At 44.3% G+C, this 24,645-nt stretch overlaps 1 protein-coding gene across 1 annotated transcript; it reads right to left on the reverse strand.

Moving 5' to 3' along the window:
* Nucleotides 1-243: 243 nt before the first annotated feature.
* Nucleotides 244-4,721, reverse strand: LOC141197870 (keratin, type II cytoskeletal 5-like). Its single transcript, XM_073662918.1, has 9 exons — nt 4,156-4,721; nt 3,848-4,062; nt 3,373-3,433; nt 3,170-3,265; nt 2,865-3,029; nt 2,526-2,651; nt 1,985-2,205; nt 953-987; nt 244-858 (listed from the first exon to the last, which is right to left on the reverse strand). The coding sequence occupies exons 1-9, from the start codon at nt 4,639-4,641 to the stop codon at nt 638-640; spliced, it is 1,626 nt and encodes a 541-aa protein (XP_073519019.1). The 5' UTR covers nt 4,642-4,721; the 3' UTR covers nt 244-637.
* Between the last annotated feature and the right edge of the window lie 19,924 nt (nt 4,722-24,645).

The following is a 24,645-nucleotide window of genomic DNA, read 5'->3' on the forward strand; positions in this document are numbered from 1 at the left end:
TCTTCAGTGTGAATGTACAATTTTCATAGTCATGAAAATACAGAAAAATCTTTAAATGAGAAGGTGTGTCCAAACTTTTGGTCTGTACTGTATATGGGGTCACGTTCGGGATCAAGATCAGAAACCCGAATGGCTGTACCCGACGAACCCGAACTTCCACTGGTCCGCACATCCCTAGTGCTGACATGTTGTCTTTTAAAACAATATGGTTTCAAAATATCAAAGATGAAAAGCACAACAAGGTTGTAAGAATAATTGCAGTTTATTGCAGTGTATATAACACAAGACATTGTAGAAGTATTCAACAAAGTTAAGCAATAACTAAATTGCACTTTTAGTTTACAGAAGAAAGAAAAGTAATTTAATATGTAGATGGTTATTTTTTTAACAGTCTGTTATTCCAATTGAAGTATGGGTCACAACAAGTCTTATGGATGAGTAATAACCTGATCTGTGATTTTTGATGTTGAACAGAACTGCTACAGGACAAATGATGTTCATAAAGTCATATTGAGGTCATGGGACATCCAGAATACATGAGCCCTACTGCATTAAACACTAATAATTTACAATGAACTTATTTTTTAGGGCCACAGGACACATGTTGTAATGTGGGAATACATTTCTTAAGGCAGTATTAATATCTCCGGGAAGTTGTGGAGGTTTTTGAAACAATTTTGACGCTGGAGCTACTGCCACCTCCGGAGGTAAAGTTTGCCATTTTTCCACTGTTAGCAGTGAAGTTTCCTCCACTAATTCCTCCGCCATATCCGCTTGCGCTTCCTGAGCCATATCCACCTCCAAATCCGTAGCCTTGACTAGCTCCACTGCTACCACCATAAGATGAGCTTACAACAGCTGTTGAAAATAAATTGTATGGTTAGAGGTAATGTATTATTTTGTATAAAAGACACAGAATATCTTTAAATGAGAATTAAATAAATGAACTTACAGATGTTTACGGCTCCTACACCTTCTCCGGCCAACCTGTTAATTAAAAAAAATGAAATTAATTTTTTTTTTACTAGAAGTAACTCTGTTCCTTCATAATATTGATTATCACCTTTCATTTTAAGGTGACCTATAAATATATGCCTTGCATTGCTCAACTGATTGAAGATCATTACCTTTACCTTTCCATCAATTTTGTTTAAGACTCCAATTTATTACAAAACAAATTCAATACAACAATGTAACATTTGGACAAATCCTTTGACAGGCTGCAATTTACATCACTACCAGTAGTAACTAAAAGGCATGTATAATATAATCATCTTTGACAGAGTATCGTAAAATCATATTTTCTTTAGTAATGCTAGGAATACTCAGTTCTAGATGAGCCAAGAAGCCAAGAAGAAAAATAAGGATGGACACTGTATGTCTATTGAAATCTATTTTTTCTATGTCTAAGACTTCTAGAGGATAACTCTCTGATCACTGGGAGGTCACCCGCCATAGCCCTACTGATCCCAAGAACCGCAAAAGCCCTGGCTGAACGGGGCAGAGGTCAATCATGCACCCTCCATTCTTAATGGGAGCACCGGAGATTGCTGAGCGCAGCACTTGACTGATCTTCAGCGCTCCTATTAGAATGAACAAAGAGGCAATGCTCATGATTGACCTCCACTCCATTCATCTGGGGCTTTTCAAAACACCAGTTCTATGGATTGGTTGGGGCCACAATGGTCAGACCAAAGCAAGACCCCAGCCATCGGAAAGTTATCCCCTATCTGGTGGATAGGAGGTAACTTTCAAACTTGAGATAACTGCTTTAATCTTTCTAGCCACACATTTGCAATCACTGCAGTAGATGGTAAAATTGATTTGCCTGTTCAAGATTTGAGCCAAACAAAGACATTTTGTTTCATTTACCAATATTAAGAAGCCATTTTGAATTACTAGGCCTCGAACAAGTCAAATAATATCTTGAAAGCAAGGCACACCTTATTTTAAACTATATTTTTATCTATTTAATTGCAGTTACCTGCTCTCTTCTCCTTCCAGCAGTTTTCTGTAGGTGGCGATCTCAATATCAAGAGCCAGTTTGACATTCATCAGCTCCTGGTATTCTCTCAGCTGACGAGCCATGTCCTGCTTGGCCTTCTGTAGTGCCTCCTCCAGCTCTGTAAGCTTTTGTTTGGCATCCTTCAATGCAAGCTCTCCCCGTTCCTCAGCCTCAGCAATTGCACTCTGTAACTTGGCGCACTGTTTTAATATTGTAAAGAATCTATCATTAATATTTTGATTTAGAACATACATGAAAGCAATATTCTCAAATATATGGAGACTTCTGCCAAAGCACTGTGCCCCTTTCATCCTTACAAGGTTTGTGTTGAGATCAGTTTTAGGTTTCTGGGGCAACACATTTTCCATTATAATCTTATAGACATGATGTTAAATTCTTATTCCAAACTTCCTGGCAGAAACTAAAATCTGAGACAATGTGACATTGTAATAATTTCTTTGTTAGGAGACAATATTCATTCCTGACATTTATTTTTAATCCCTCAAGCTATTTCCCTTACTTGTTTTTTCACGTTGTCGATCTCAGAACGCAGTCTGCTAATCATACGGTTTAGCTCTGCAATTTCACTCTTTGTGCTTTTCAGATCATCACCATGTCTTCCAGCAGACATCTGGAGCTCCTCATACTACAGAAAAAATATAATACTTTGTTTAGGTTTATTAAAATGCTAAATGTAATACATATATAGAGTATATGGCAAAAGTTGGTATGCAATATTGCAATGTATCTGCTCCTCATGACAAAATTCTTTGTCAAAATAACCTGGGCAGCTAGGTTTGCAGCAGAGTTAGACTTTTTAGAAGTTATAGATCCATCATTGTTTCTAACTAGTACTGACCTTGGTTTGGTACCAAGACTCAGCCTCCTGGCGGCTTCTGTTGGCAATTTCCTCATACTGAGCCTTGACCTCAGCAATGATACCATCAAGGTCCAATACTCTGTTGTTGTCCATGGACAAAACAACTTGGGTGTCTGAGATCTGTGTCTGCATCTGAGCAAGTTCCTGCAACCAATATGGAAAAAGAAACAGTTACACCTGTGATGATGAAGACTTTGAATAAAGAAAAAATCCCATATGGTAACCATTGTGTATGCAATATAATATTCCTTCTCAATATAGATAAGCTATGAAACTATAATTACCGCTTCATACAAGGCCCTCAGGAAGTTGATCTCATCATTCAAAGCATCCACTTTAGATTCCAGCTCTACTTTGTTCATGTAGGCAGCATCTACATCCTAAGTAGACAAAAGTTTGCATTAGTCAACATCTTACAAGGAAACCTACAGCTCAATACATTACTGATGTGTATGGGATTGATCTGAGCTCTTGCTATTGTAGTCACCTTTTTGAGCACCACAAATTCATTCTCGGCAGCTGTCCTCTTGTTAATTTCCTCTTCATACCTAAGCAAAGAAAAATAATTATATGTTTGTGCTACCAACCACAAGCAAAGTTTATCTTTATTTACTGTCAATTTACATGTGAAAAATATGCTATGTCACGTTGGTTACAAAATTAAACTTTTATATAAATCATGCCATAATACATGATCCCTGCTCTAATCTTTCTGATTATCAACATTGTGCAATATTAGAGTTTGATGTCCGTAATTCTCAAAAAACAATCCAGACTTTCTAGATTTACTAATCTAATGCATTTATTATGATGCAATTCTACTGATTCATTCATTCATAGTAATAAAACAATTTATGAATTAATGATATTCTAAATTTTTGGTACTTGGAAATTAAGTTTCTGTCATCAGAAATCAATGCTAAATGAAACAAGTCTCAAGAAATAAATGATACTTCAGTTACCTTGTCTTGAAATCTTCTACAGCATCTTGATTTTGTCTTAACTCTGATTCCAAACGAGCCTTTTCACTTGATAGGCTGTCTAGTTGTCTCCGGAGCTGATTAATATAGGCTTCAAAGAGGGGCTCAATGGTATTTCTAACTGTTTTGACTCCCTGTTCTTGCAAAAGGCTCCATTTAGTTTCCAGAACTTTATTTTGTTGCTCTAAGAAGCGGACCTAAGTGGCAACAGAGAGCATCTATGAAAAATCATTCATTATGCCAGAAAATCTGGTGTAGCAGAGATTATAAGGGCCATGAAGACTACCTACCTTATCGATGAAGGATGCAAATTTGTTGTTGAGAGTCTTAATCTGTTCTCTTTCTTCTGTGCGCACTTTCTGAATAGTTGGGTCAATTTCCAAATTTAGAGGAGCTAAAAGACTTTGATTAATTGTGACTTCTTGGATTCCACCAGGTGGGCACACCGGAAAGCCTGGTCCACCTCCAAATCCTTGCCCAACACCAAATCCTTGACCAGCACCAAATCCAGAACTTACACCGAAGCCTGCTCCGCTACCAGCTCCAAACCCAGAGCCATATCCATAACGGGACTGAGAGCTCAGGGAAATTCTGTTATTTCCTCCTACACCACTAAGACTTCTGCTGCCAAAGCTACCAGAGCTAATCCGGCCACCAGCACCACCACCACTGCGAGATACAGAGACTGAGCTAAAGCCACTTCGATTTAGCCCTGATGGAACTGCGGAAGCAGCACTGAAGGTCTTTTTGAAAGTTGTTTGACGAGATACAGACATGGTCCTTTTGGATCTGTGATGCTGAGGATGAGAAGAGAAGCAGACAGAGTGAACGGCACAGTGATGAAACTTCCCTTTTTATCTGTCTCTGTCTGTGGGTTTGGTCCAGGGAAGTGTATGTATCATCCTACCTCAATAATGGGTTTGGCATGCCCTGAAGCAATCTAAACACTGAGCTCATCTGAGTAACGCACACTTCTATTGTATGTAGTACAAAAAGTATGCAATACCTTGTACTTTGTGTGAATCCCTCACCCATTCCAGACACTGTATGATTACATGTGAGCTTACTAGCTAGCAAGCTTCTTGTGTAAATCCTAACACACTAGTCTGCTGCCTCCTATATACATCGACCTGGCGATAGATAGATAGATAGATAGATAGATAGATAGATAGATAGATAGATAGATAGATATTCTTAAAGGAGCAAGTATCAAACAACTCAATGTAGTGCGTAATGTCCACCATAACTTCCAAAGTAAGTTTGTAGAAACTGAACAGAGTTTACATTAAAATGTCTATATTTGTTGTATAACAAAAAGATTCAAACTACCAAACTATTTAAAAATATCATATAAAAATAAGTTGTCCCCATAGAAAATTTTAAGATAGAGGATTTAAGATATGTATTTTTTTTTACATACAGGAGTCATCCCCCACCCAGGGAGAGGCAATGTGTTCATGATTTGTCAGTCACAACTCTGCTGTGCATGCATGTAAAATATTGCAGATACCAAAGTGACTAAACATAACAACGTCACCTCCCTAAATTGTGGTTAGCATGGTATTTTTTTACGAACAGGTACGGAATGTTGCTATGGAACTAACAAATCTCTGTAGGACATCGCTTTGTCGTTTGGAGACAATAGATCCCCTGTTCTTAGAAGTCTAGTAGAAGAAAGATTAAGACTGTTGTTTATAAAAAAAAAACACAATGATATGAACCTGTGACAAGGTGCATTTACACTGGCCATCCCGTGGTTTATAACTGACCGGCTACATAGAAACTGATTGCCAATTGTTTAATAATCTGTTTACACAGGCCGGCTGCACTTACATGCTCACAGAACAATAGTTAATATGATCGTTTTGTGCCTATAGACTCTTATTGTTCTTGGCAAAATACAAATGAAAATTCCCCAAAATACAAACATTTAATTTTGACTAACTACCTTAGGCTTTATTCACACACATCAGTATTTTTGATCAGTATTTCATCAGTATTTCTATGCCAAAACCAAGAGTGTCTCCAAAAGACCAAACCAGTTTCAATCTTTCAATTACATTTTTCTCTGTGAGCTCCACTCCTTGTTTTGGCATACAAACACTGATGCAAAATACTGATCAAATACTGACGTGTGAATGAGGTCTTACAAAGTGTGGGCGCCTAGTTGGATTTTGCATCCATATACACTATATCAATACAGCACTCTTTTTCAAATGCTGGCTTTCTGGAAATGTACTTATGTAGTATTTGTTATTATCTTATTTTTGGGAAGTCGGTTGAGTTTTGTTAAAAAAACCACATGTACATGATTTGCCCGTTTTATTTTTTGACCAAGGACCCTTCTCCATCAATTTAGTGTCTCCCAGCAGTTGGCTCTGAGTCACCATATTGATGCTGAGGACAGAAAAGATCCCTGATCCACATAACACAGGATTGACTAAAACTACCAAGCTCAAGTGATCCAACAGCCCAAGCCTCCCATGTTAGCTAGGATTACAGTAATTCGATTGTTTAATAACTGTGGCGCCCCTGAGGGTTCAGTCACAACAGAGGTACTGCACCTCACCCAGAGGTGTGGTGTCTCCCTTCTCTCAGGTAAGGATGGAGTGCTGCACGGAACCCCAACACCTGCATCCAACACTACACTGCTCCAGGCCAGCAGGAGGGGCAAGACGCAATGTATGTTTCTGCTGAGCCCTGACCCGGGCTGGAGTGGTGGGAACCCAAAGGTAGGGGGAACCAGTAGTGGGTGTGGGTGGAGGAAGCAGTTAGAGGGAGCACTATACAGCAAGGTATAAAAAGGGAAGCCATTTTAAAGTGGCAGAGACGAGTAGTAGGGAGCAGTTCAGAAGAACAGTCCGGGAGCAGAGTCTCAAAAGGAGCTCTGTTCCGCAAGGAGGGCCTGGTCTGGAGGCCCAGGAGGGGAGCAGGGAGTAGGCTCCGTTCTAAGAAGGGATCCCAGTGGGTACGGCGCGTGCAGGATGGCACCCGTAGGCCCCCATCTGTCAGAAGACAGAGGGATCGTTGTCGCATTCTAATCCCCTGAGGGTCAAGCAAGTCTGTGTAACTCCGATGGACAGGAGGGACTTCAGAGTACCCGAACAGGATTCAGAGTGGGCAGCGCAGGGCAGGAGGGAGAAGGACCTAGTGTGAAGACGGACAAAATAGGAACACGAGAAAGTGGGGTTCTGCCAGGTATTCCCAAGCTGCCTGAGGAAGGATTGAACCCCTGCCCGGTGAACGCAGCGCGATGCGGGAGGCCTGCACCTGTACAGTGCACCTGTGGACTGTCTTAAGAACTGTGAGTAAAATCTCGGATGACTGCACTGTACTGCCTCCGTACATTCTTTCATCGGCGCCATTGTTCCCCCTGCACTACAACGCCCAGCGCAACCCACGCTCTCACTTCACTGCCCTGAGGCCTGCTCCACCTGTGCGGAGCTGTCCCATCACAAGCTGCCCTAACATCTGCCTCAGAGGACTGTTGCAGTGCTGGTGATCCTCACCAGGCACCACAGGTGGCGTCACGAACTTTCTAAAAATATCCCCCTTTTTGCACTGACCGCCCTGGGTCACGAGCCGGACCAGCCACCGTGATATCCCCCAACCGGCATCCAGAGGCCCGGTTGCCGAGTACCCCACGGCCCAGGGGGCACGTCAGCTCTGGCGTCACGAACAGGATACGTGACCAGCCCGTATCAGTGGGTGAAGTGTGCCTAAAGAAGTGTGTTATGTTACTGAATGTGGCGCCCGCCCCAGAAGAATGGGTGCCATTATGTGCGCGTTAAAAGACAACAAAACGGAACCTCCCATCGTGGGCCGGGTCCCAGAATGGCGCCAAAAGCATACCCTGCACTTGCAACAGTGACTGTCCGCAGAGATGTGTCCGTCAAAGCAGGGAGGCCGTCACAGGGAGTGACCGACAGCAGATTGCCATGGGACCGCCCCCGAAAGAAGAGAGGAGGAGGAGAAAAGGAATGGAGACAGGGTGTGGTCTCAACCAGTCTAGACAGACCGCACCCGGCAGGCAGAATGGAAGGAAGCAAAAGTCCAGCCTCCGCCTCTGGCCTGCCGCAGCGTCAAGTGACCTCCCTCACCCTGGAGGGTGAAGCTGAAAAGTTGTCCCCGGAGGACTTGGAGTTCCTCCAGAGCGAGGTCCTCGAGCTGGGCCAACAAGTGGAGCAAGCCCAGCAAGCAGCGGTCGCAAAGTGGAGGAGCGAGATGCTGGAAAAATTGGCGGCACGGCGGAAAGCGACACCGGATGCCAGCCGCAGCACCCCAGCCCCAGCGGAGCTTGCCGAGTACCAGGAGGCCACATATGACACAAGAGCAGGTAGGAAACCATCCCCTGTCCCGGGCGCTGTATGCGCCAACCTTCCCCTGGGCCTCATCCACCAGCACTCCCCGTGTGCTGCCGTACCCTGGCTGGAACAGCTGTGCAGCCCGGAACCTCCACCCCCAGGCGCTGAACCAGAGGATCCCCCACCTAGTGCCCTCCCAGAACCTCCACCTCCGGGCGCTGCACCGGAGGACCTCCCATATAGTGCCCATTCGGAACCTCGACTCCCGGGCGCTGGAGCTGCGGGCCTACTACTGGAAGCCCTCCCGCCACCTCCACCTCCGGCACTCGAGTGGGTATACGGCACGCCGGTCTTTGATTGGTCCGCCCGGTTTGAGGACCAGCAGCCGTTCCCGCTCCTCCCAATACCAGTGCCCCCGGTTGCCTGCCCCGGTGGAGAAGAGTTATGCTGGGACAACCGGGGGAGGGGACCTGATGGGGTTCTCACAGTAGACCGAGGCCGCCGCCCAGCAGAGGAAAGAGTTCTGCAGACGGGAGCTCCGGCAACTGGAGAAGGAGCGGCGCGCGCGGCAAACGCGCTGTGAGCGCCTGGAGGCCCGGGACAAGGCCGCCAAGGCGCAGGTCCACCAGGCGGAGTCAGCCCACCCCAGCCCCCGCGAGGAAGGCCTCGTGGTGAAGTTCAACCTGAAGGCTGGGTGGGGCTTTATCCACAGTCCCGACTTTGAAAGGAACATATTTGTAAACCGGCGGGATGTGGAGCCCGAGCTGGAGGAAGGCCATCCTGACCGGAACCTGTATCTGGGGGATCGTGTCACATACACCCGGCACCATGGTGAATGTGGCTGGTACGCCCTGCACGTGTATCGTGTCAGCGAGGACACACCCCTGCAGGAAGTCCCTCGTGACCCGGCTGGGTCAGGGAAGAACGAAAAGTACCCCAGGCGGGGTCCCCACTATTGAGCGAGCAAGTGGGACTGAACATTGCTTATATAGTTGCCCGTAAGGGTACAGTTGAAAATAATGTTTTGAGTGTAAAAGTTGAAAATGATGTTTTCCTAAAATAGTGTGCATTTACATGGCTGCCCGTCAGGGTATACAGGCTGGGGACTGTGAACAGCCGGACGTTGATGTTGTAAATAGTTCAGCATTTCTTAAAGTGCACCCTATTGGTTTTATAGTAATAACCAAGATCACAGAACAAAAACCCGTTTGGCGTGGCGGAAGCCGTGATCCAACTCCAGGATCGCCTATGCCCTGCAGCCACGCACAGGACCTACGTGGAGGGTTTGCGGACGGGTCCCTCATGCTGCTACTTGTTGCACTTATTGAAAAAGAAAAATGTTATTTAAGAAAGTTTTATAATGTCTCTGAAAAATGTAACCTGTAACGTCTAAGGAAGATGTGCATCCCATAAAGGGAAGAAATGTTGAGTTTTACAATCTTATATGCTGATGCATCTAAAAATTTGCATGTCATGTAAACCCTGTTTTACTCTGTTCCAGCCCATGGAAGTGCTGTGTTTTACCGGGGGGGGGGGGGATGTGGCGCCCCTGAGGGTTCAGTCTCCACAGAGGTACGGCACCTCACCCAGAGGTGTGGTGTCTCCCTTCTCTCAGGTAAGGAGGGAGTGCTGCATGGAACCCCAAACACCTGCATCCAACACTACACTGCTCCAGGCCAGCAGGAGGGGCAAGACGCAATGTATTTTTCTGCTGAGCCCTGACCCGGGCTGGAGTGGGGGGAACCCAAAGGTAGGGGGAACCAGTAGTGGGTGTGGGTGGAGGAAGCAGTTAGAGGGAGCACTATACAGCAAGCTATAAAAATGGAAGCCATTTTAGGGTGGCAGAGACGAGTAGTAGGGAGCAGTTCCGAAGAACAGCTCGGGACAGTTCAGAAGAACAGTCCGGGAGCAGAGTCTCAAAAGGAGCTCTGTTCCGCAAGGAGGGCCTGGTCTGGAGGCCCAGGAGGGGATCAGGGAGTAGGCTCCGTTCTAAGAAGGGATCCCAGGGGGTATAGCGCGTGCAGGACGGCACCCGTACGCCCCGCATCTGTCAGAAGACAGAGGGATCGTTGCCGCATTCTAATCCCCTGAGGGTCAAGCAAGTGTGTGTAACTCCGACGGACAGGAGGGACTTCAGAGTACCCGAACAGGATTCAGAGTGGGCAGCGCAGGGCAGGAGGGAGAAGGACCTAGTGTGAATACGGCCAAAATAGGAACACGAGGAAGTGGAGTTCTGACAGGTATTCCCAAGCTGCCTGAGGAAGGATTGAACCCCTGCCTGGTGAACGCAGAGCGACGCGGGAGGCCTGCACCTGTACATTGCACCTGTGGACTGTCTTAAGAACTGTGAGTAAAATCTCGGATGACTGCACTGTACTGCCTCCGTCCATTCTTTCATCGGCGCCATTGTTCCCCCTGCACTACAACGTCCAGCGCAACCCACGCTCTCACTTCACTGCCCTGAGGCCTGCTCCACCTGTGGGAAGCCGTCCCATCACAAGCTGCCCTAACATCTGCCTCAGAGGATTATTGCAGCGCTGGTTATCCTCACCAGGCACCACAGGTGGCGTCACAAACTTTCTAAAAATATCCCCCTTTTTGCACTGAATGCCCTGGGTCACGGGCCGGGACAGCCACCGTGATATCCCCCAACTGGCATCCAGAGGACCGGTTGCCGAGTACCCCACAGCCCAGGGGGCGTGTCATAGCAATACTAGCTAACGTGGGACGCTTGGGCTATTGGATCACTTGAGCTTGGCATTTCTGGTCCATCCTGTGTTATGTGGATCAGGGATTTTCTCTGTCTTCAGCATCAAAATGGTGCCTCTGAGCCAACTGCTTGAAGACACTAAGTTGATGAAGGAGGGTCAAAAAATAAAACAGGCAAATCATGAAATATCAGAGCACTGAAGAAAAATGTAACTGTACATGTCTGTTTTTGCACCCCTTTTTTTAAGTCAAGTCTGACAACCATATACACCAAACCCATACTGCGGCCCACTGCCACATTTTGTTTTCTGCACACAGACCTACCTAACTAGAATTTTTATATATATTATATATTATAATATTGCGGTTAAAAATGTTGTCAAAAGTTAATTATAGTGTTGTACAAAATGTATAGCAAATAAAAAAGTGGCAATGGTAATGGACGAATAAGAGTAAAAGTAAAGAAAAACCTTCCACAGCAAAGAGTGTGGGTCCACTGGCACAGTTCGCACCAGCTATTTGGGCAGTAGTATTACCAAACATACTGTAGATCATAACTGACTTCCTTTTCTCCCAGCAAGCATAATAGTGGGGAAGAGAGAGCAGAGACAGTTATAGAGTACATGGCACTTTATAGCATTCATTAACTTATCTTCTCATTCATAGCAGGATGATGTTACTTCTGACAGGAACACCGTCAGTTTGAGTCAGTGTTCTGCTCAGAATGTTCTGCCTGTTCACAATTGACTGACAGATAAATTCTGGACTGTTTTTTTAATTTAAAATATATGAAAAGTTTGTCAGTGGGATATTTTATTAAATGGGCTTTTGATTACTACCGGGTAACCATATGTTTATATGTTCAGGTCGCTTTGACATTACTAGGGCTGTTTTCACATTAAAGAGCTTGAAAGGGGTTGGATACAGTCCTAGGAGACCTCAGAGTGTTACACATGAATTTTCAGGGCAACTGGAGGCTTTGAAGTATTACAATTTGCAACTCAGCTCACCTCATGCACGTCACTGACAGCGTGGGAAAATTCTCCTGCGCATGCGGTGAGTGCAGGAGAATTTTCCCACGCTGTCAGTGACGTGCATGAGGTGAGCTCATGTCCAATGAACTCGGCTCACCTCATACACGTCACTGACAGCGTGGGAAAATTCTCAGCGCTCAGGGCTTCAGCAGGAGAATTCTCCCACGCTGTGATGGCATTGAGATGACAGGCTGCGCTCTGCAGTGTCTATGAATGATGGCATGCTGGATGGCAGCGCTCAGCTGTGATCCAGCCTGTCATCTCAATGCCATCCCAGCGTGGGAGAATTCTCCTGCTCAAGCACTGAGCGCTGAGAATTTTCCCACGCTGTTAGTGACGTGCAAGAGGTGAGCCGAGTTCATTGGACATGAGCTCACCTCATGCACGTCACTGACAGCGTGGGAAAATTCTCCTGCACTTACCGCATGCGCAGGAGAATTTTCCCACGCTGTCAGTGACGTGCATGAGGTGAGCTGAGTTCATTGGACATGAACTCGGCTCATCTGGATGCCGTCACAGCCAGACACTGAGGAGCGCAAGCATGCTTGCGCTTCTCAGTGTCTGCCCCATGGCAAGCTGGATGGCAGCGTTCTGCTGTGGTCCAGCCTGTCATGTGTATGTAGCAGAGCTGTAGCTGTCGTGGGAACCATGGAAAGGTAAGGATGATGTTGCTTTATTATTTTACTTTTATTGCAGGAGATCGTTGGCTTCAGCTGGAATGGGCGTGATGGTAAGTATGGTTTAATTTAGAACAATAAAGAATTGTGTCTTTATTTCAATTAAAGGACTTTATTCTGGGTGTTTGTGTTTTTTTGTAACTTTGACTATGGGGTTAGTAATGGGGGTGTCTTATAGACGCCTCTCCATTACTAACCTGGGCTTGATGTCAGCTGGCATTATAAGCTGACATCAACCCCAACCCTATTACCCCACTGCCACCGCTACAGGGCAGTGGGAAGAGCGAGGCTAAGTGCCAGAATTGGCGCATCCTATGGATGCGCCATTTCTGGGGCGGCTGAAGGCTGGTGTTTCTAGCCTGGGAGGGGGCCAATATTCATGACACCCTTCCTGGGCTATTAATATCAGCCCCCAGCTGTCTGCCTAGCCTTTGCTAGCTATTAAAATAGGGGGGACCCCACGTCACTTTTTTTGGGGTCCCCCATTTTAATAGCCAGTAAAGGCTAAGTATTCAGCTGGGGGCTGATATTAGTAGCCTGGGAAGCTCCGTGGGTATTACCCCCTTCCCAGGCTTCAAACATCTGCCCCAGCCGTCTGCTTAACCTCCGCTAGAGACTAAAATTACGGGGAACCCCACGCCAATTTTTTTTTTTTAATAAATCCTTTATTTTAACGCTAAATGACAAGTACAGTAATCAACACTATCACTGTACTTCTTATATATGTGACTGACATGTTTTTATCTATCTAATCTATTGTGATGCTTTTTTCTTTCTGTTATAAATTGTCGGGTACCGATGCTGAATTGCAGGCCAGCTTTTTTAAAGAGACGGTGCATGAAAACACTATTATTTTTTTTAATAAATCCTTTACACTAAATGACAAGTACAGTAAGCAACTCTGTCACTGTACTTCATATAGATGTGACTGACATGTTTCTATCTATCTAATCTATGTGTGATGCTCTATTCTTTCGGTTCTAAATTGTCGGGTACCGGTGTATGCCGCTGCTGAATTGCCGGCTTTTCATGTTTCACTGTGAGCACTGTTCCCATCGATTTGGGCAACCACTGTAATGCCATAACCACCATGGCTGTGGCATTACAGTGAGTGGCAGACAATCCCTGCATGATTGGTGCTCTAAATAGTGCCAGACATGCAGGACACGCTTTTGGTGCATGAACAGTTATCGAACATAACCTCGAACAGCCAAATTTTTTGCAAATCGTTCGCGTTCGTCGAACGACTCGAACACCGCCCAAAACAGCTCGAATTTGAGATTGGCGAACAGTTCTAGTCGAACACCGCTCATCTCTAGTCACGATGCGAGAGCATCGGATGTGATATGCTAATGACACTTAGCTCCTGCTCTGCTGCGAGCGTGAGCCGAGTGTCAGTGCTCTGTGCTCCGATCCTCTCGCATTATACTTTTCCTCTGATTGTTACACTCCTGATTTTGGCTTACAAATACTGATGTTAAATACTGACCGAATACTGAACTTGTGAAACTGGCTTAAGATATTCTCTAGAGTCTGTGTATTACGCTGTTGGTAGAATCACAAATAATCTTTTAGAACTTGTTAAACATGGCCAAAAGTGTTGGCACCCTTGAAATTGTTCCAAGAAATGAAGTATTTCTCCCAGAAAATTAATGCAATTAGATACGTTTTGTTATACACGTGTTTATTTCCTTTGTGTGTATTGGAACAAAAAAAAAACTGAGAAAAAGAGGCAAATAATTTCACACAAAACCCCAAAAATGGGACGGACAAAATTGTTGACATCATTCTAAAATTGTGGGTAAAAAACTTTGTTTCAAGCAGGTGATACTCGTTCAAACTCATCTGTGCCAAGTAATAGGTGTGGTCAATGTAAAAATCCCACCTGAAACCAGATAAAAAGGAGAGAAGTTGACTCAATCTTTGCATTGTGTGTATGTGTGTGTCACACTAAGCATGGAGAACAGAAAGAGACGATAACTGTCTGAGGACTTGAGAACCAAAATTGTTGAAAAATATCAACAATCTAAAGATTACAAGTCCATATCCAGAGATCTTGATGTTCCTTTATCCATGGTGCGCAACATAATCAAGAAGTTTACTACCCATGGCACTGTAGCTAGTCTCCCTGGATGTGAAAGGCAGAGAAAAATTGAAGAAAGGCAACGCAGGATAATTCGGATGGTGTGTAAGCAGCCCAAATCAAGTTCCAAATAAATTCAAGCTGTCCTGCAGGCTCAGAGTGCATTAGTGTGAGTGCGAACTACCTGTCGACATTTGAATAAATTTAAATGCTATGGCAGGAGACATAAAAAAGCTAGACTGCAGTTAGCCAAATGTATGTGTGTAAGCCAAAATCATTCTGGGTAAGCGTCTTGTGGACAACTGAGACCTAGATAGAGCATTTTGGTAAAGCATGCATTCTACTGCTTACCAAAAATGAAATGATGCCAAGAAAAAAAAGAACATAGGACCTACAGTCAAATATGGTGGAAGTTCAAAGATGTTTTGGGGTTGTTTTGCTGCCTCTGGCACTGGGTGCCTTGACTGTGCGCAAGGTATCATGAATTCTGAAGATTACCAAAGGATTTTGGGTTGCAATGTAGTGCCTAGTGTCATAAAGCTAGGTTTGCATCCTAGGTCATGGGTCTTCCAGCAGAACAGTGACTCCAAACATATTTCAAGAAGCACCCAGAAAGCGCTGAGTTTCGAAGTGGTCAGCAATGAGTCTGGATCTAAATCTAATTGACACCTGTGGAAAGATCTTAAAATTATTGTTGGGAGAAGACACCCTTCAAATATGACAGACCTGGAGCTGTTTGCAAAAGAAGAGTGGTCCAAAATTCCAGTTGAGAGATGTAAGAATCATGTTGATGGTTATAGGAAACGTTTGATTGCAGTTATTTATTCTGAAGGGTGTGCAACCAAATATTAAGTTGAGGGTGGCAACAATTTTGTCAGGCCCATTTTTGTGGTTTTGTGTGAAATGATGTCTAATTTGCCTTTTTTACATGGGTAACTGCAATAATTTTCTGGGAAAAAATTTTTATTTTCTGGAACAATTTCAAGGGTGCCAACACTTTTGACCATGATTGCATGTTGTGTGCAACAATAACAAGTCTGGATGGAGATCCATCTTTTGGATCTCCAACTATCAGGAGAACTGGAATTTCTGACCGTAATTTCGTCTGAGTTTATTGAAGTCTATGAAAAACGCAGGGCAGCAGTGAGCAAATAAAATTTACAGTGATTTCCCTGTAGGCGCAGTGAAATGACTTTTATGGCTGTCTTTATTGTATTAATAGTGAATTCTAATGCATCTCTGCTTACATTTTATGGACATATAAAAAGAATAGTAGTAAGAAATGTGTCTTCTAACAATAAGGTATAAAAAGTACAGCATTTTAAACTATCACAGTAATCTCTCATTGAATGATAGGCTGAAATTGAGGAATTTTCACTAGAGTTGATTGAATAAATTCAAGAGGAATTGAATTAATTGCTTCACATGTAAAGCGCCATGAAATAAATGGCACTATAATAATAAATAATAATAATAATAATTCATTCCTGCGCTCTGGCCACCATTTTTCTGAACCATAATATGCAATCCAAAGGTTAAAAAAGAAAAATATTGTTATAGTTACCTAACCACTCAATCCTCTTGTCTCAATGTTACTCACCGCCATTCATTTGGTTTTTGCCGCATCTTCTGATCACCCGACGCTCCTGATGGAATCTTTGGGCCTCTTGCAATGTGCCAGACTTCTGCACATGCGTAACGGCACATGTTGTGATGTCATGATGCCGGTGAGCTTCCGCGTGTTTGCACAGAACCCTCTCAAGCACTATGACACTTGGAAGTCCGACACAGTGCAAGAGGACCAAAGATTTCAACGTTAGCAGTGGGCGATCAAAAGATGCGGTGAGGACCGGATAGGTGGCGGGGAGTAGCGGAAGGGTCACAGAGGTGAGCGAAGGGTGTCATTCACTGATAGGACCGCTCATTGGACCAAAAATGCCAGAAAAAGCAGAGGATTAAATGATTAAAAACAGTTTATACTGAATCTTTTCTCACAAAACTATATATCATTCTTCTCTGTTCCTCCTGCTCTATAACATGGTGCCTGAAGATTGTACTGTATTTTTATTGTAACAGGTTCCCTTTAACCCTTTGACAACTGCCGTAGCACATTTTCATGGTGGCAGTTAAGGTTACTTATTCCTCAGCACCGTGAAAATGCGTCGCTGAGGAATAAGGCTGTAGCTACCCCCAGAGTCGGAAATTCTTTGGGGTCTCAGCTACCGGGGGTAGCTGAGACCCTGGAGAATATGATCAGGGCTGGTTTTTACAGTCCCCTGTCACGTGAATGCCATTATTCACCGAATAACGGCGATCACAAAAAAAAGTGTGTCCGCGGCTTACAATCATTTCTCTCTCCTTTGACATGATATACATGTCAGAGGAGAGAGAAATGAAGCTCCCGAGCCCACCCAGTACTTCCGCCATCCTCAGATCACCCCATGGATCATCCCCCTGCCTCTGGCACCTTTCGGCAGTGAAAAATGACAGGAGCATGCGCAGTGCGCCCGCCGAGATCTGCCGGCCGGTGCCCGGCAAAAACAGGGAATTTTCCCTATTGGTTCATTTTTATCACTGTGATAAACCCTATCACAGTGATCAAAACAAAAAAATAATAAATCAAACCTCCTTTTGTCCCTCCTCTAGGTAAATAAACATTATAAAATAAAAAAAATATTTTTTTTCCAGGGTTAGGGTTAGGGTTAGCGTTAGGGTTGTGTTAGGGTTAGGGTTGTGTTAGGGTTAGGGCTGTGCTAGGGTTAGGGTTGTGTTAGGGTTAGGGTTGTGCTAGGGTTGGGTTAGGGTTAGGGTTGTATTAGGGTTAGGATTAGGGTTAGGGTTGTGTTAGGGTTAGAATTAGTGTTAGGATTAGGGTTATGTTAGGGTTAGGATTAGGGTTAGGGTTGTGTTAGGGTTAGGGTTGTGTTAGAGTTACGGTTAGGATTAAAATTAGGGATAGGGTTGTGTTAGGGCTATGATTAGGGTTAGGGTTATGTTAGGGTTACAGTTAGCATTAGGGTTAGAGTTGTGTTAGGGTTGGGATTTTTTCAAAAGTAAAGAAAAAAGATGATGACGATATGGCGACTAGTGTTGAGCGCAAGTGCTAGCTACTTGAGTTTGCATTGGGTGCTTGGGTATGCACCGAGTATCGCGGGTGCTCGAGTGACATGCTCGAGTCCTCGCCCCTCATTTTTCGCAGTTGTTATACAGCCAAAAAAAACACACTGGGATTGCCTGCCATACACGAGCAATCCCCGTATGTTTTTTTTGGCTGCCTAACAACTGTGAAACATGCAGGACGGGGACTCAAGCATGTCAATCGAGCACCCGCGATACTTTGTGCATACCCGAGCATCCTATGCAAACTCAAGTAGTGAGCACTTGCGCTCAACACTAATGACAACATATTCAATATGATGACGTAATGTTATCAAATTCTGTGTCCTACCTCTGGGTTCAAAATGTTCACAATACCCCTTGATAAAATCCCTGAGGGGTCTAGTTTCCAAAATGGGGTCACTTGTGGGAGGTTTCCACTGTTTAGGTGCACCAGGGGCTCTCCAAATGCGACATGGTGTCCGCTCTCGATCCCAGTCAATTTTGCTTTCAAAAAGTCACACAATGCTCCTTCCCTTCCGAGTCCTGCCGTGTGTACAAAAAGCTGTTTTTTTCCCCATATACAGTTATATGAAAAAGTTTGGGTACCCCTATTAATTTTACGCTTAATGTTTTATAAAAAATTGGTGTTTTTGCAACAGCTATTTCAGTTTGATATATGTAATAACTGTTAGACACAGTAATGTTTCTGCCTTGAAATTAGGTTTATTGTACTAACAGAAAATGTGCAATCTGCATTCAAACGAAATTTGACAGGTGCATAAGTATGGGCACCCTTATCATTTTCTTGTCTTAAATACTCCTACCTACTTTTTACTGACTTACTAAAGCACTTTTTTTTGGTTTTGTAACCTCATTGAGCTTTGAACTTCCTAGCCAGTTGTATGCAATCATGAGAAAAGCTACTTAAAGTGGCCACTTGCAAGTTGTTCTCCTGTTTGAATCTCCTCTGAAGAGTGGCATCATGGGCTCCTCAAAACAACTGTCAAATAATCTGAAAACAAAGATTATTCAACATAGTTGTTCAGGGGAAGGATACAACAAGCTGTCTCAGAGATTTAACCTGTCAGTTTCCACTGTGAGGAACATAGTAAGGAAATGGAAGAACACAGGGACAGTTCTTGTTAAGGCCAGAAGTGGCAGGCCAAGAAAAACATCAGAAAGGCAGAGAAGAAGAATGGTGAGATCAGTCAAGGACAATCCTCAGACCACCTCCAGAGAGCTGCAGCATCAACTTGCTGCAGATGGTGTCACTGTGCATCGGTCAACTATACAGCGCACTTTGCACAAGGAGAAGCTGTATGGGAGAGTGATGCGAAAGAAGCCGTTTCTGCAAGCACGCCACAAACAGAGTCGGCTGAGGTATGCAAAAGCACATTTGGAGAAGCCAATTTCTTTTTGGAAGAAGGCCCTCTGGACTGATGAAACCAAGATTGAGTTGTTTGGTCATACAAAAAGGCGTTATGCATGGCGGCAAAAAACACAGCATTCCAAGAAAAACACTTGCTACCCACAGTAAAATTTGGTGGAGATTCCATCATGCTTTGGGGCTGTGTGGCCAATGCCGGCACCGGGAATCTTGTTAAAGTTGAGGGACGCATGGATACCACTCAGTATCAGCAGATTCTTGACAATAATGTTCAAGAATCAGAGATAAAGTTGAAGTTACGCAGGGGATGGATCTTTCAGCAAAACAATGATCCAAAACACCGCTCCAAATCTACTCAGGCATTCATGCAGAGGAACAATTACAATGGTCTGGAATGGCCATCCCAGACCTGAATATCATTGAACATCTGTGGGATCATTTGAAGAGGGCTGTCCATGCTCGGCGACCATCAAACGTAACTGAACTGGAATTGTTTTGTAAAGAGGAATGGTCAAAAATACCTTCATCCAGGATCCAGGAACTCATTAAAAGCTACAGGATGCGACTAGAGGCCGTTATTTTTGCAAAAGGAGGATCTGCTAAATATTAATGTCACTTTTCTGGTGAGGTGCCCATACTTATGCACCTGTCAAATTTTGCTTGAATGCAGATTGCACATTTTCTGTTAGTACAATAAACCTCATTTCAAGGCAGAAACATTACTGTGTCCAACAGTTATTACATATATCAAACTGAAATAGCTGGTGCAAAAACACCATTTTTTATAAAACAATAAGCTTAAGATTAATAGGGGTGCCCAAACTTTTTCATATAACTGTATGGGGTATAGGGGTACTGAGGAGAAATTGCACAACAAATTGCATCGTGCAATTTCTCCTGTTACCCTTATGAAAATGCAAAATTGGGGGCTGAAAAACATTTTTGTGGTAAAAAATTACTTCTGTCAAACAATATCTAAAACTACCGATCCCAAACACCCAACAATCTTTTTCCAGTTTCCGAGCTTCTGGTTGTGAGATGAATGACATTAACAAAACAGCGCCAGAAGAAGAGCGGCAGGGAATTAATAAATTGAGCATGATAATTTATATATTTTTCAGCAAACTGTAGTATTTTTGTGAATAAAATCAAGGGTGAAAAATCCTATTATGTACAAAGCACATTGTATAATTAAACTGTAGCCACCAAGATCAGTGCAAAAGCATAGACAATCAAGATTGTTCAAGTATTCATTGCTTGCCTGTAGCAATAGCTCACCATGTAGATAAAGCTCTAAATGCTGAAAACATTTGAGTTGTTTTACATAACACAAATGAAATACAGTTTGACCATTAACTGAGCAGCCTCATGAAGTGAATCTCTATTGGTATATCGTATTAGTTCACATGAACCTCACAGTGGGGAATCCCATGCTTTGGACCCCCTACTCTAGCACAAAAAGGACAATCAATCTGTTAGTCCCCAAATAATATCCTTCGATACCTTCTTCAAGGAAATCATCTGGCTGGTTGTAAATAGTGTTGAGCGATTTTGCTCGTCGAGCGTTCGAAAGTTTCAAATTCAGCACGAATATGGCACATTCGGATTCGTGATCGCAAAGGTGAGCAAATTTTCTTAAAATCGGAAAAGTTTGACAAATTTACACGGGACCGCGAATACAGGGCAACCACGGCATTTTGAACAGTTTTGTTATCATAGTACAAGTGTATGATGAGCGGTGACATGTGCCAGGTGAGTGTGGGGGCTGTGGAGAGCTTAGAAGAGGTCAGATCAGCGGCGCACAGTTTTTTTTTTTTCCTGTGGGCGGTAGCTTTAACTGAAGAAAGCGCGGCCAACCAGAGCGCAGGAAGCATCTACACTGGAGGTGTGTTTGGGGTCATTATCCTGTTGAAAAATAAATGATGGTCCAATTAAACGCAAACCGGATGGAATAGCATGCCGCTGCAAGATGCTGTGGTAGCCATGCTGGTTCAGTATGCCTTCAATTTTGAATAAATCCCCAACAATGTCACCAGCAAAGCACACCCACACCATCACACCTCCTCCTCCATGCTTCACGGTGGGAACCAGGCATGTAGAGTCCATCCGTTCACCTTTTCTGCGTCGCACAAAGACACGGTGGTTGGAACCAAAGATCTCAAATTTGAACTCATCAGACCAAAGCACAGATTTCCACTGGTCTAATGTCCATTCCTTGTGTTCTTTAGCCCAAACAAGTCTCTTCTGCTTGTTGCCTGTCCTTAGCAGTGGTTTCCTAGCAGCTATTTTACCATGAAGGTGTAAAATAGCGACTACCTCGCTGGGGCACCTTACAAAGGCCTGCTGCACAAAGTCTCCTCTTAACAGTTGTTGTAGAGATGTGTCTGCTGCTAGAACTCTGTGTGGCATTGACCTGGTCTCTAATCTGAGCTGCTGTTAACCTGCGATTTCTAAGGCTGGTGACTCGGATAAACTTATCCTCAGAAGCAGAGGTGACTCTTGGTCTTCCTTTCCTGGGGCGGTCCTCATGTGAGCCAGTTTCTTTGAAGCGCTTGATGGTTTTTGCAACTGCACTTGGGGACACTTTCAAAGTTTGCCCAATTTTTCGGACTGACTGACCTTCATTTCTAAAAGTAATGATGGCCACTCATTTTTCTTTACTTAGCTGCTTTTTTCTTGCCATAATACAAATTCTAACAGTCTATTCAGTAGGACTATCAGCTGTGTATCCACCAGACTTCTGCACAACACAACTGATGGTCCCAACCCCATTTATAAGGCAAGAAATCCCACTTATTAAACTTGACAGGGCACACCTGTGAAGTGAAAACCATTTCCGGTGACTACCACTTGAAGCTCATCAAGAGAATGCCAAGAGTGTGCAAAGCAGTCATCAAAGCAAAAGGTGGCTACTTTGAAGAACCTAGAATATAAGACATATTTTCAGTTGTTTCACACTTTTTTGTTAAGTATATAATTCCTCATGTGTTAATTCATAGTTTTGATGCCTTCAGTGTGAATGTACAATTTTCATAGTCAGGAAAATACAGAAAAATCTTTAAATGAGAAGGTGTGCCCAAACTTTTAGTTTGTACTGTACATATTGGAGCAAACTTTGAATAACCTGCGGCAAGAGGTGGTGGCCCCAGAAGAAGAGGAGGATGCGGAAGGGATACCAATGTCTCAAATTTCCAGACTGTCATCACACAGGCGGATGCCAAGTGATGGTGGATTACAGCGATCGAGGGGGTTTGGTGATACCAGGCAAACTGTTAGTGAAGGAGCAAGAGCCGAGGAACTAATAGAGGAGGAAGAGCGCACCCGGCTGTTCCCGGAAGGTGTAGACCACCTAACTTTCATCAAGATGAACAAGTCATGGATCTCCAACAACTTTTGCACCCCAATTGCAGACTGTACCGAGTAGGCGATGTTGTTGTTTTGAGTGTGCTGCATTGATCTCTTGAAATTGCAGTCTGTGATATGGCTTCTGTGCCTGCTCTTGCTGCTGCTGCTGCAGGTTTCAGGCCCTAATTTTGGGAAATGTGGAGAATTCTGATTGTGTCTCCATCCATTGGGCTGTCTGTACTGGGACAGGTTTGGGTCTGCGTTAAACTACTTGTAGTCTGATGACATTGATGCCACTTCGGTGGTGTTAGATCCTCAATTAGGGAAATGTGAATACTCCTGGTTAGGTCTCCATCTCCTGGGTTGGCTGTACTGGAAAAGGTGTGGGTCTTATTTACACTATTTGTACAGTAGTGAAATTGATGCCACTTTGCTGGCGTCTGCCACTATTTTTTTTAAATGTGAGGAATCCTGATTGGGTCTCTATCTATTGGGTTGGCTGTAGTGGAACTGGTTTTGGCCTCCTTTGCAATACTTATACTCTAGTTAAATTGATGCCACTTCGGTGGTGTTTGTTATGTCCTCATTTAGGGCAATGTGAACACTCCTGGTGAAGTCTCCATCTCTTGGTTGTAATTTTTGGAAATGTGGGGAACCCTGAATGGGTCTCCATCCATTGGGTTGACTGCAGTGGAAGAGGTTTTGGTTTCTATGCATTTCTATAGTTATACTGTACTCAAATTGAGCATTTGGTGCAGATATTATTCTCCCCAAACGAGTACACAAACATGATAAACTCTAAGTTGATTTTCAATAAACAACCATCAGTCGCCCCATCAAACACCTCTGCTGCTTCTTCCTCCTCCTCTGTTACCATGCCAAGTTGTGTCCGACAGAACCAGCTGTATACCCGCTGCAGTTTGGCTGTGTGACAGCCCGTCAGCTGTAAGTGAAACGGACATGCCTGATGTGTTTGTTTCTCCGAGCACACCACACGTTTCTCAATCCACTGTAACATCTCCGCCTGCACCTCACTCACGGTCTATCGGTTTGTCCGTTTCACCGTACTCTGCCCTCTCTCAGCACTGCAGCCAGCCCTCAATCCCGCTGTTGTGGTCACGTAAAAGATTGTTTCATCCTACACATGACATAGCTAAGAGGTTGAACTCCACCATCTCCAATCTGTTGGCCACGGAAATGGTGGTCTTAGGCCCTATTTTTTTTACATGTAAACACTTCCGATTGAGACTGCATCTCCTGGGTTGACTGTAGTAGGACAGGTATGGGTCTGCGTTAAACTACTTGTAGTCTGATAACATTGATGCCACTTCGGTGGTGTTAGGCCCTCATTTAGGGCAATGTGAATACTCCTGGTTAGGTCTCCATCTCCTAGGTTGGCTGTACTGGAAGAAGTGTGGGTCTTATTTACAGTATTTCTACAGTAATGAAATTGATGCCACTTTACTGGCATCTGCCACAATTTTTTTTAAATGTGGGGAATCCTGATTGGGTCTCCATCTATTGGATTGGCTGCAGTGGAACCTTCCTGTTCTGCAGTCTAAGTTTTGTAAGGTTGCGTACCAGTCCTTGCTGCACTCCTGACACAGTCCCTGCCTGCTGCGCTCTGATACAGACTCTGCCTGCTGCGCTTTGATACAAACTCTGCCTGCTGCACTCTGATACAGACTCTGCCTACTGCACTTTGATACAGACTCTGCCTGCTGCACTGTGATACAGACTCTGCCTGCTGCACTTTGATGCAGACTCTGCCTGCTGCACTCTGATGCAGACTCTGCCTGCTGCACTTCAGATACAGACTCTGCCTGCTGCACTCCTGATACAGACTCTGACTGCTGCACTCCTGATACAGACTCTGCCTGCTGCACTCTGATACAGACTCTGCCTGCAGCGCCATCTAGTCTGTTCTACTGGGTCCAGCTGCTGCGCGTCCATTGGTCTGTCCTGGAGTGGCACCTGGCGTCCAACAGGAACCAAGTCTAACCTCACCATCAGAGGCTCTAGCGCCAATGCCGCCGATCCACCACCGGTAATATTACCCCCCCTTGTCCGATTCCACCCCCCACTACCCCCTCCACTTTCATACCTGCACCACGACCTCCGCTCCCTCTGCTCCCTCTCCCA

This window comes from Phyllobates terribilis, unplaced genomic scaffold (genome assembly GCF_046119375.1).
Source record: "Phyllobates terribilis strain yellow unplaced genomic scaffold, ASM4611937v1 Scaffold_2__4_contigs__length_985480577, whole genome shotgun sequence".
Classification (NCBI taxonomy): domain Eukaryota; kingdom Metazoa; phylum Chordata; class Amphibia; order Anura; family Dendrobatidae; genus Phyllobates; species Phyllobates terribilis.

Excerpts from the sequence above, each read along its gene's own strand:
- LOC141197870 (XM_073662918.1), bottom strand. The coding sequence starts at position 4,641 with ATGTCTGTATCTCGTCAAACAACTTTCAAAAAGACCTTCAGTGCTGCT. Across the intron at positions 3,030-3,169 it reads TGAGGGCCTTGTATGAAGCG|GAACTTGCTCAGATGCAGAC; the intron begins GTAATTATAGTT and ends TATTGGTTGCAG. Across the intron at positions 2,206-2,525 it reads TCGACAACGTGAAAAAACAA|TGCGCCAAGTTACAGAGTGC; the intron begins GTAAGGGAAATA and ends ATATTAAAACAG.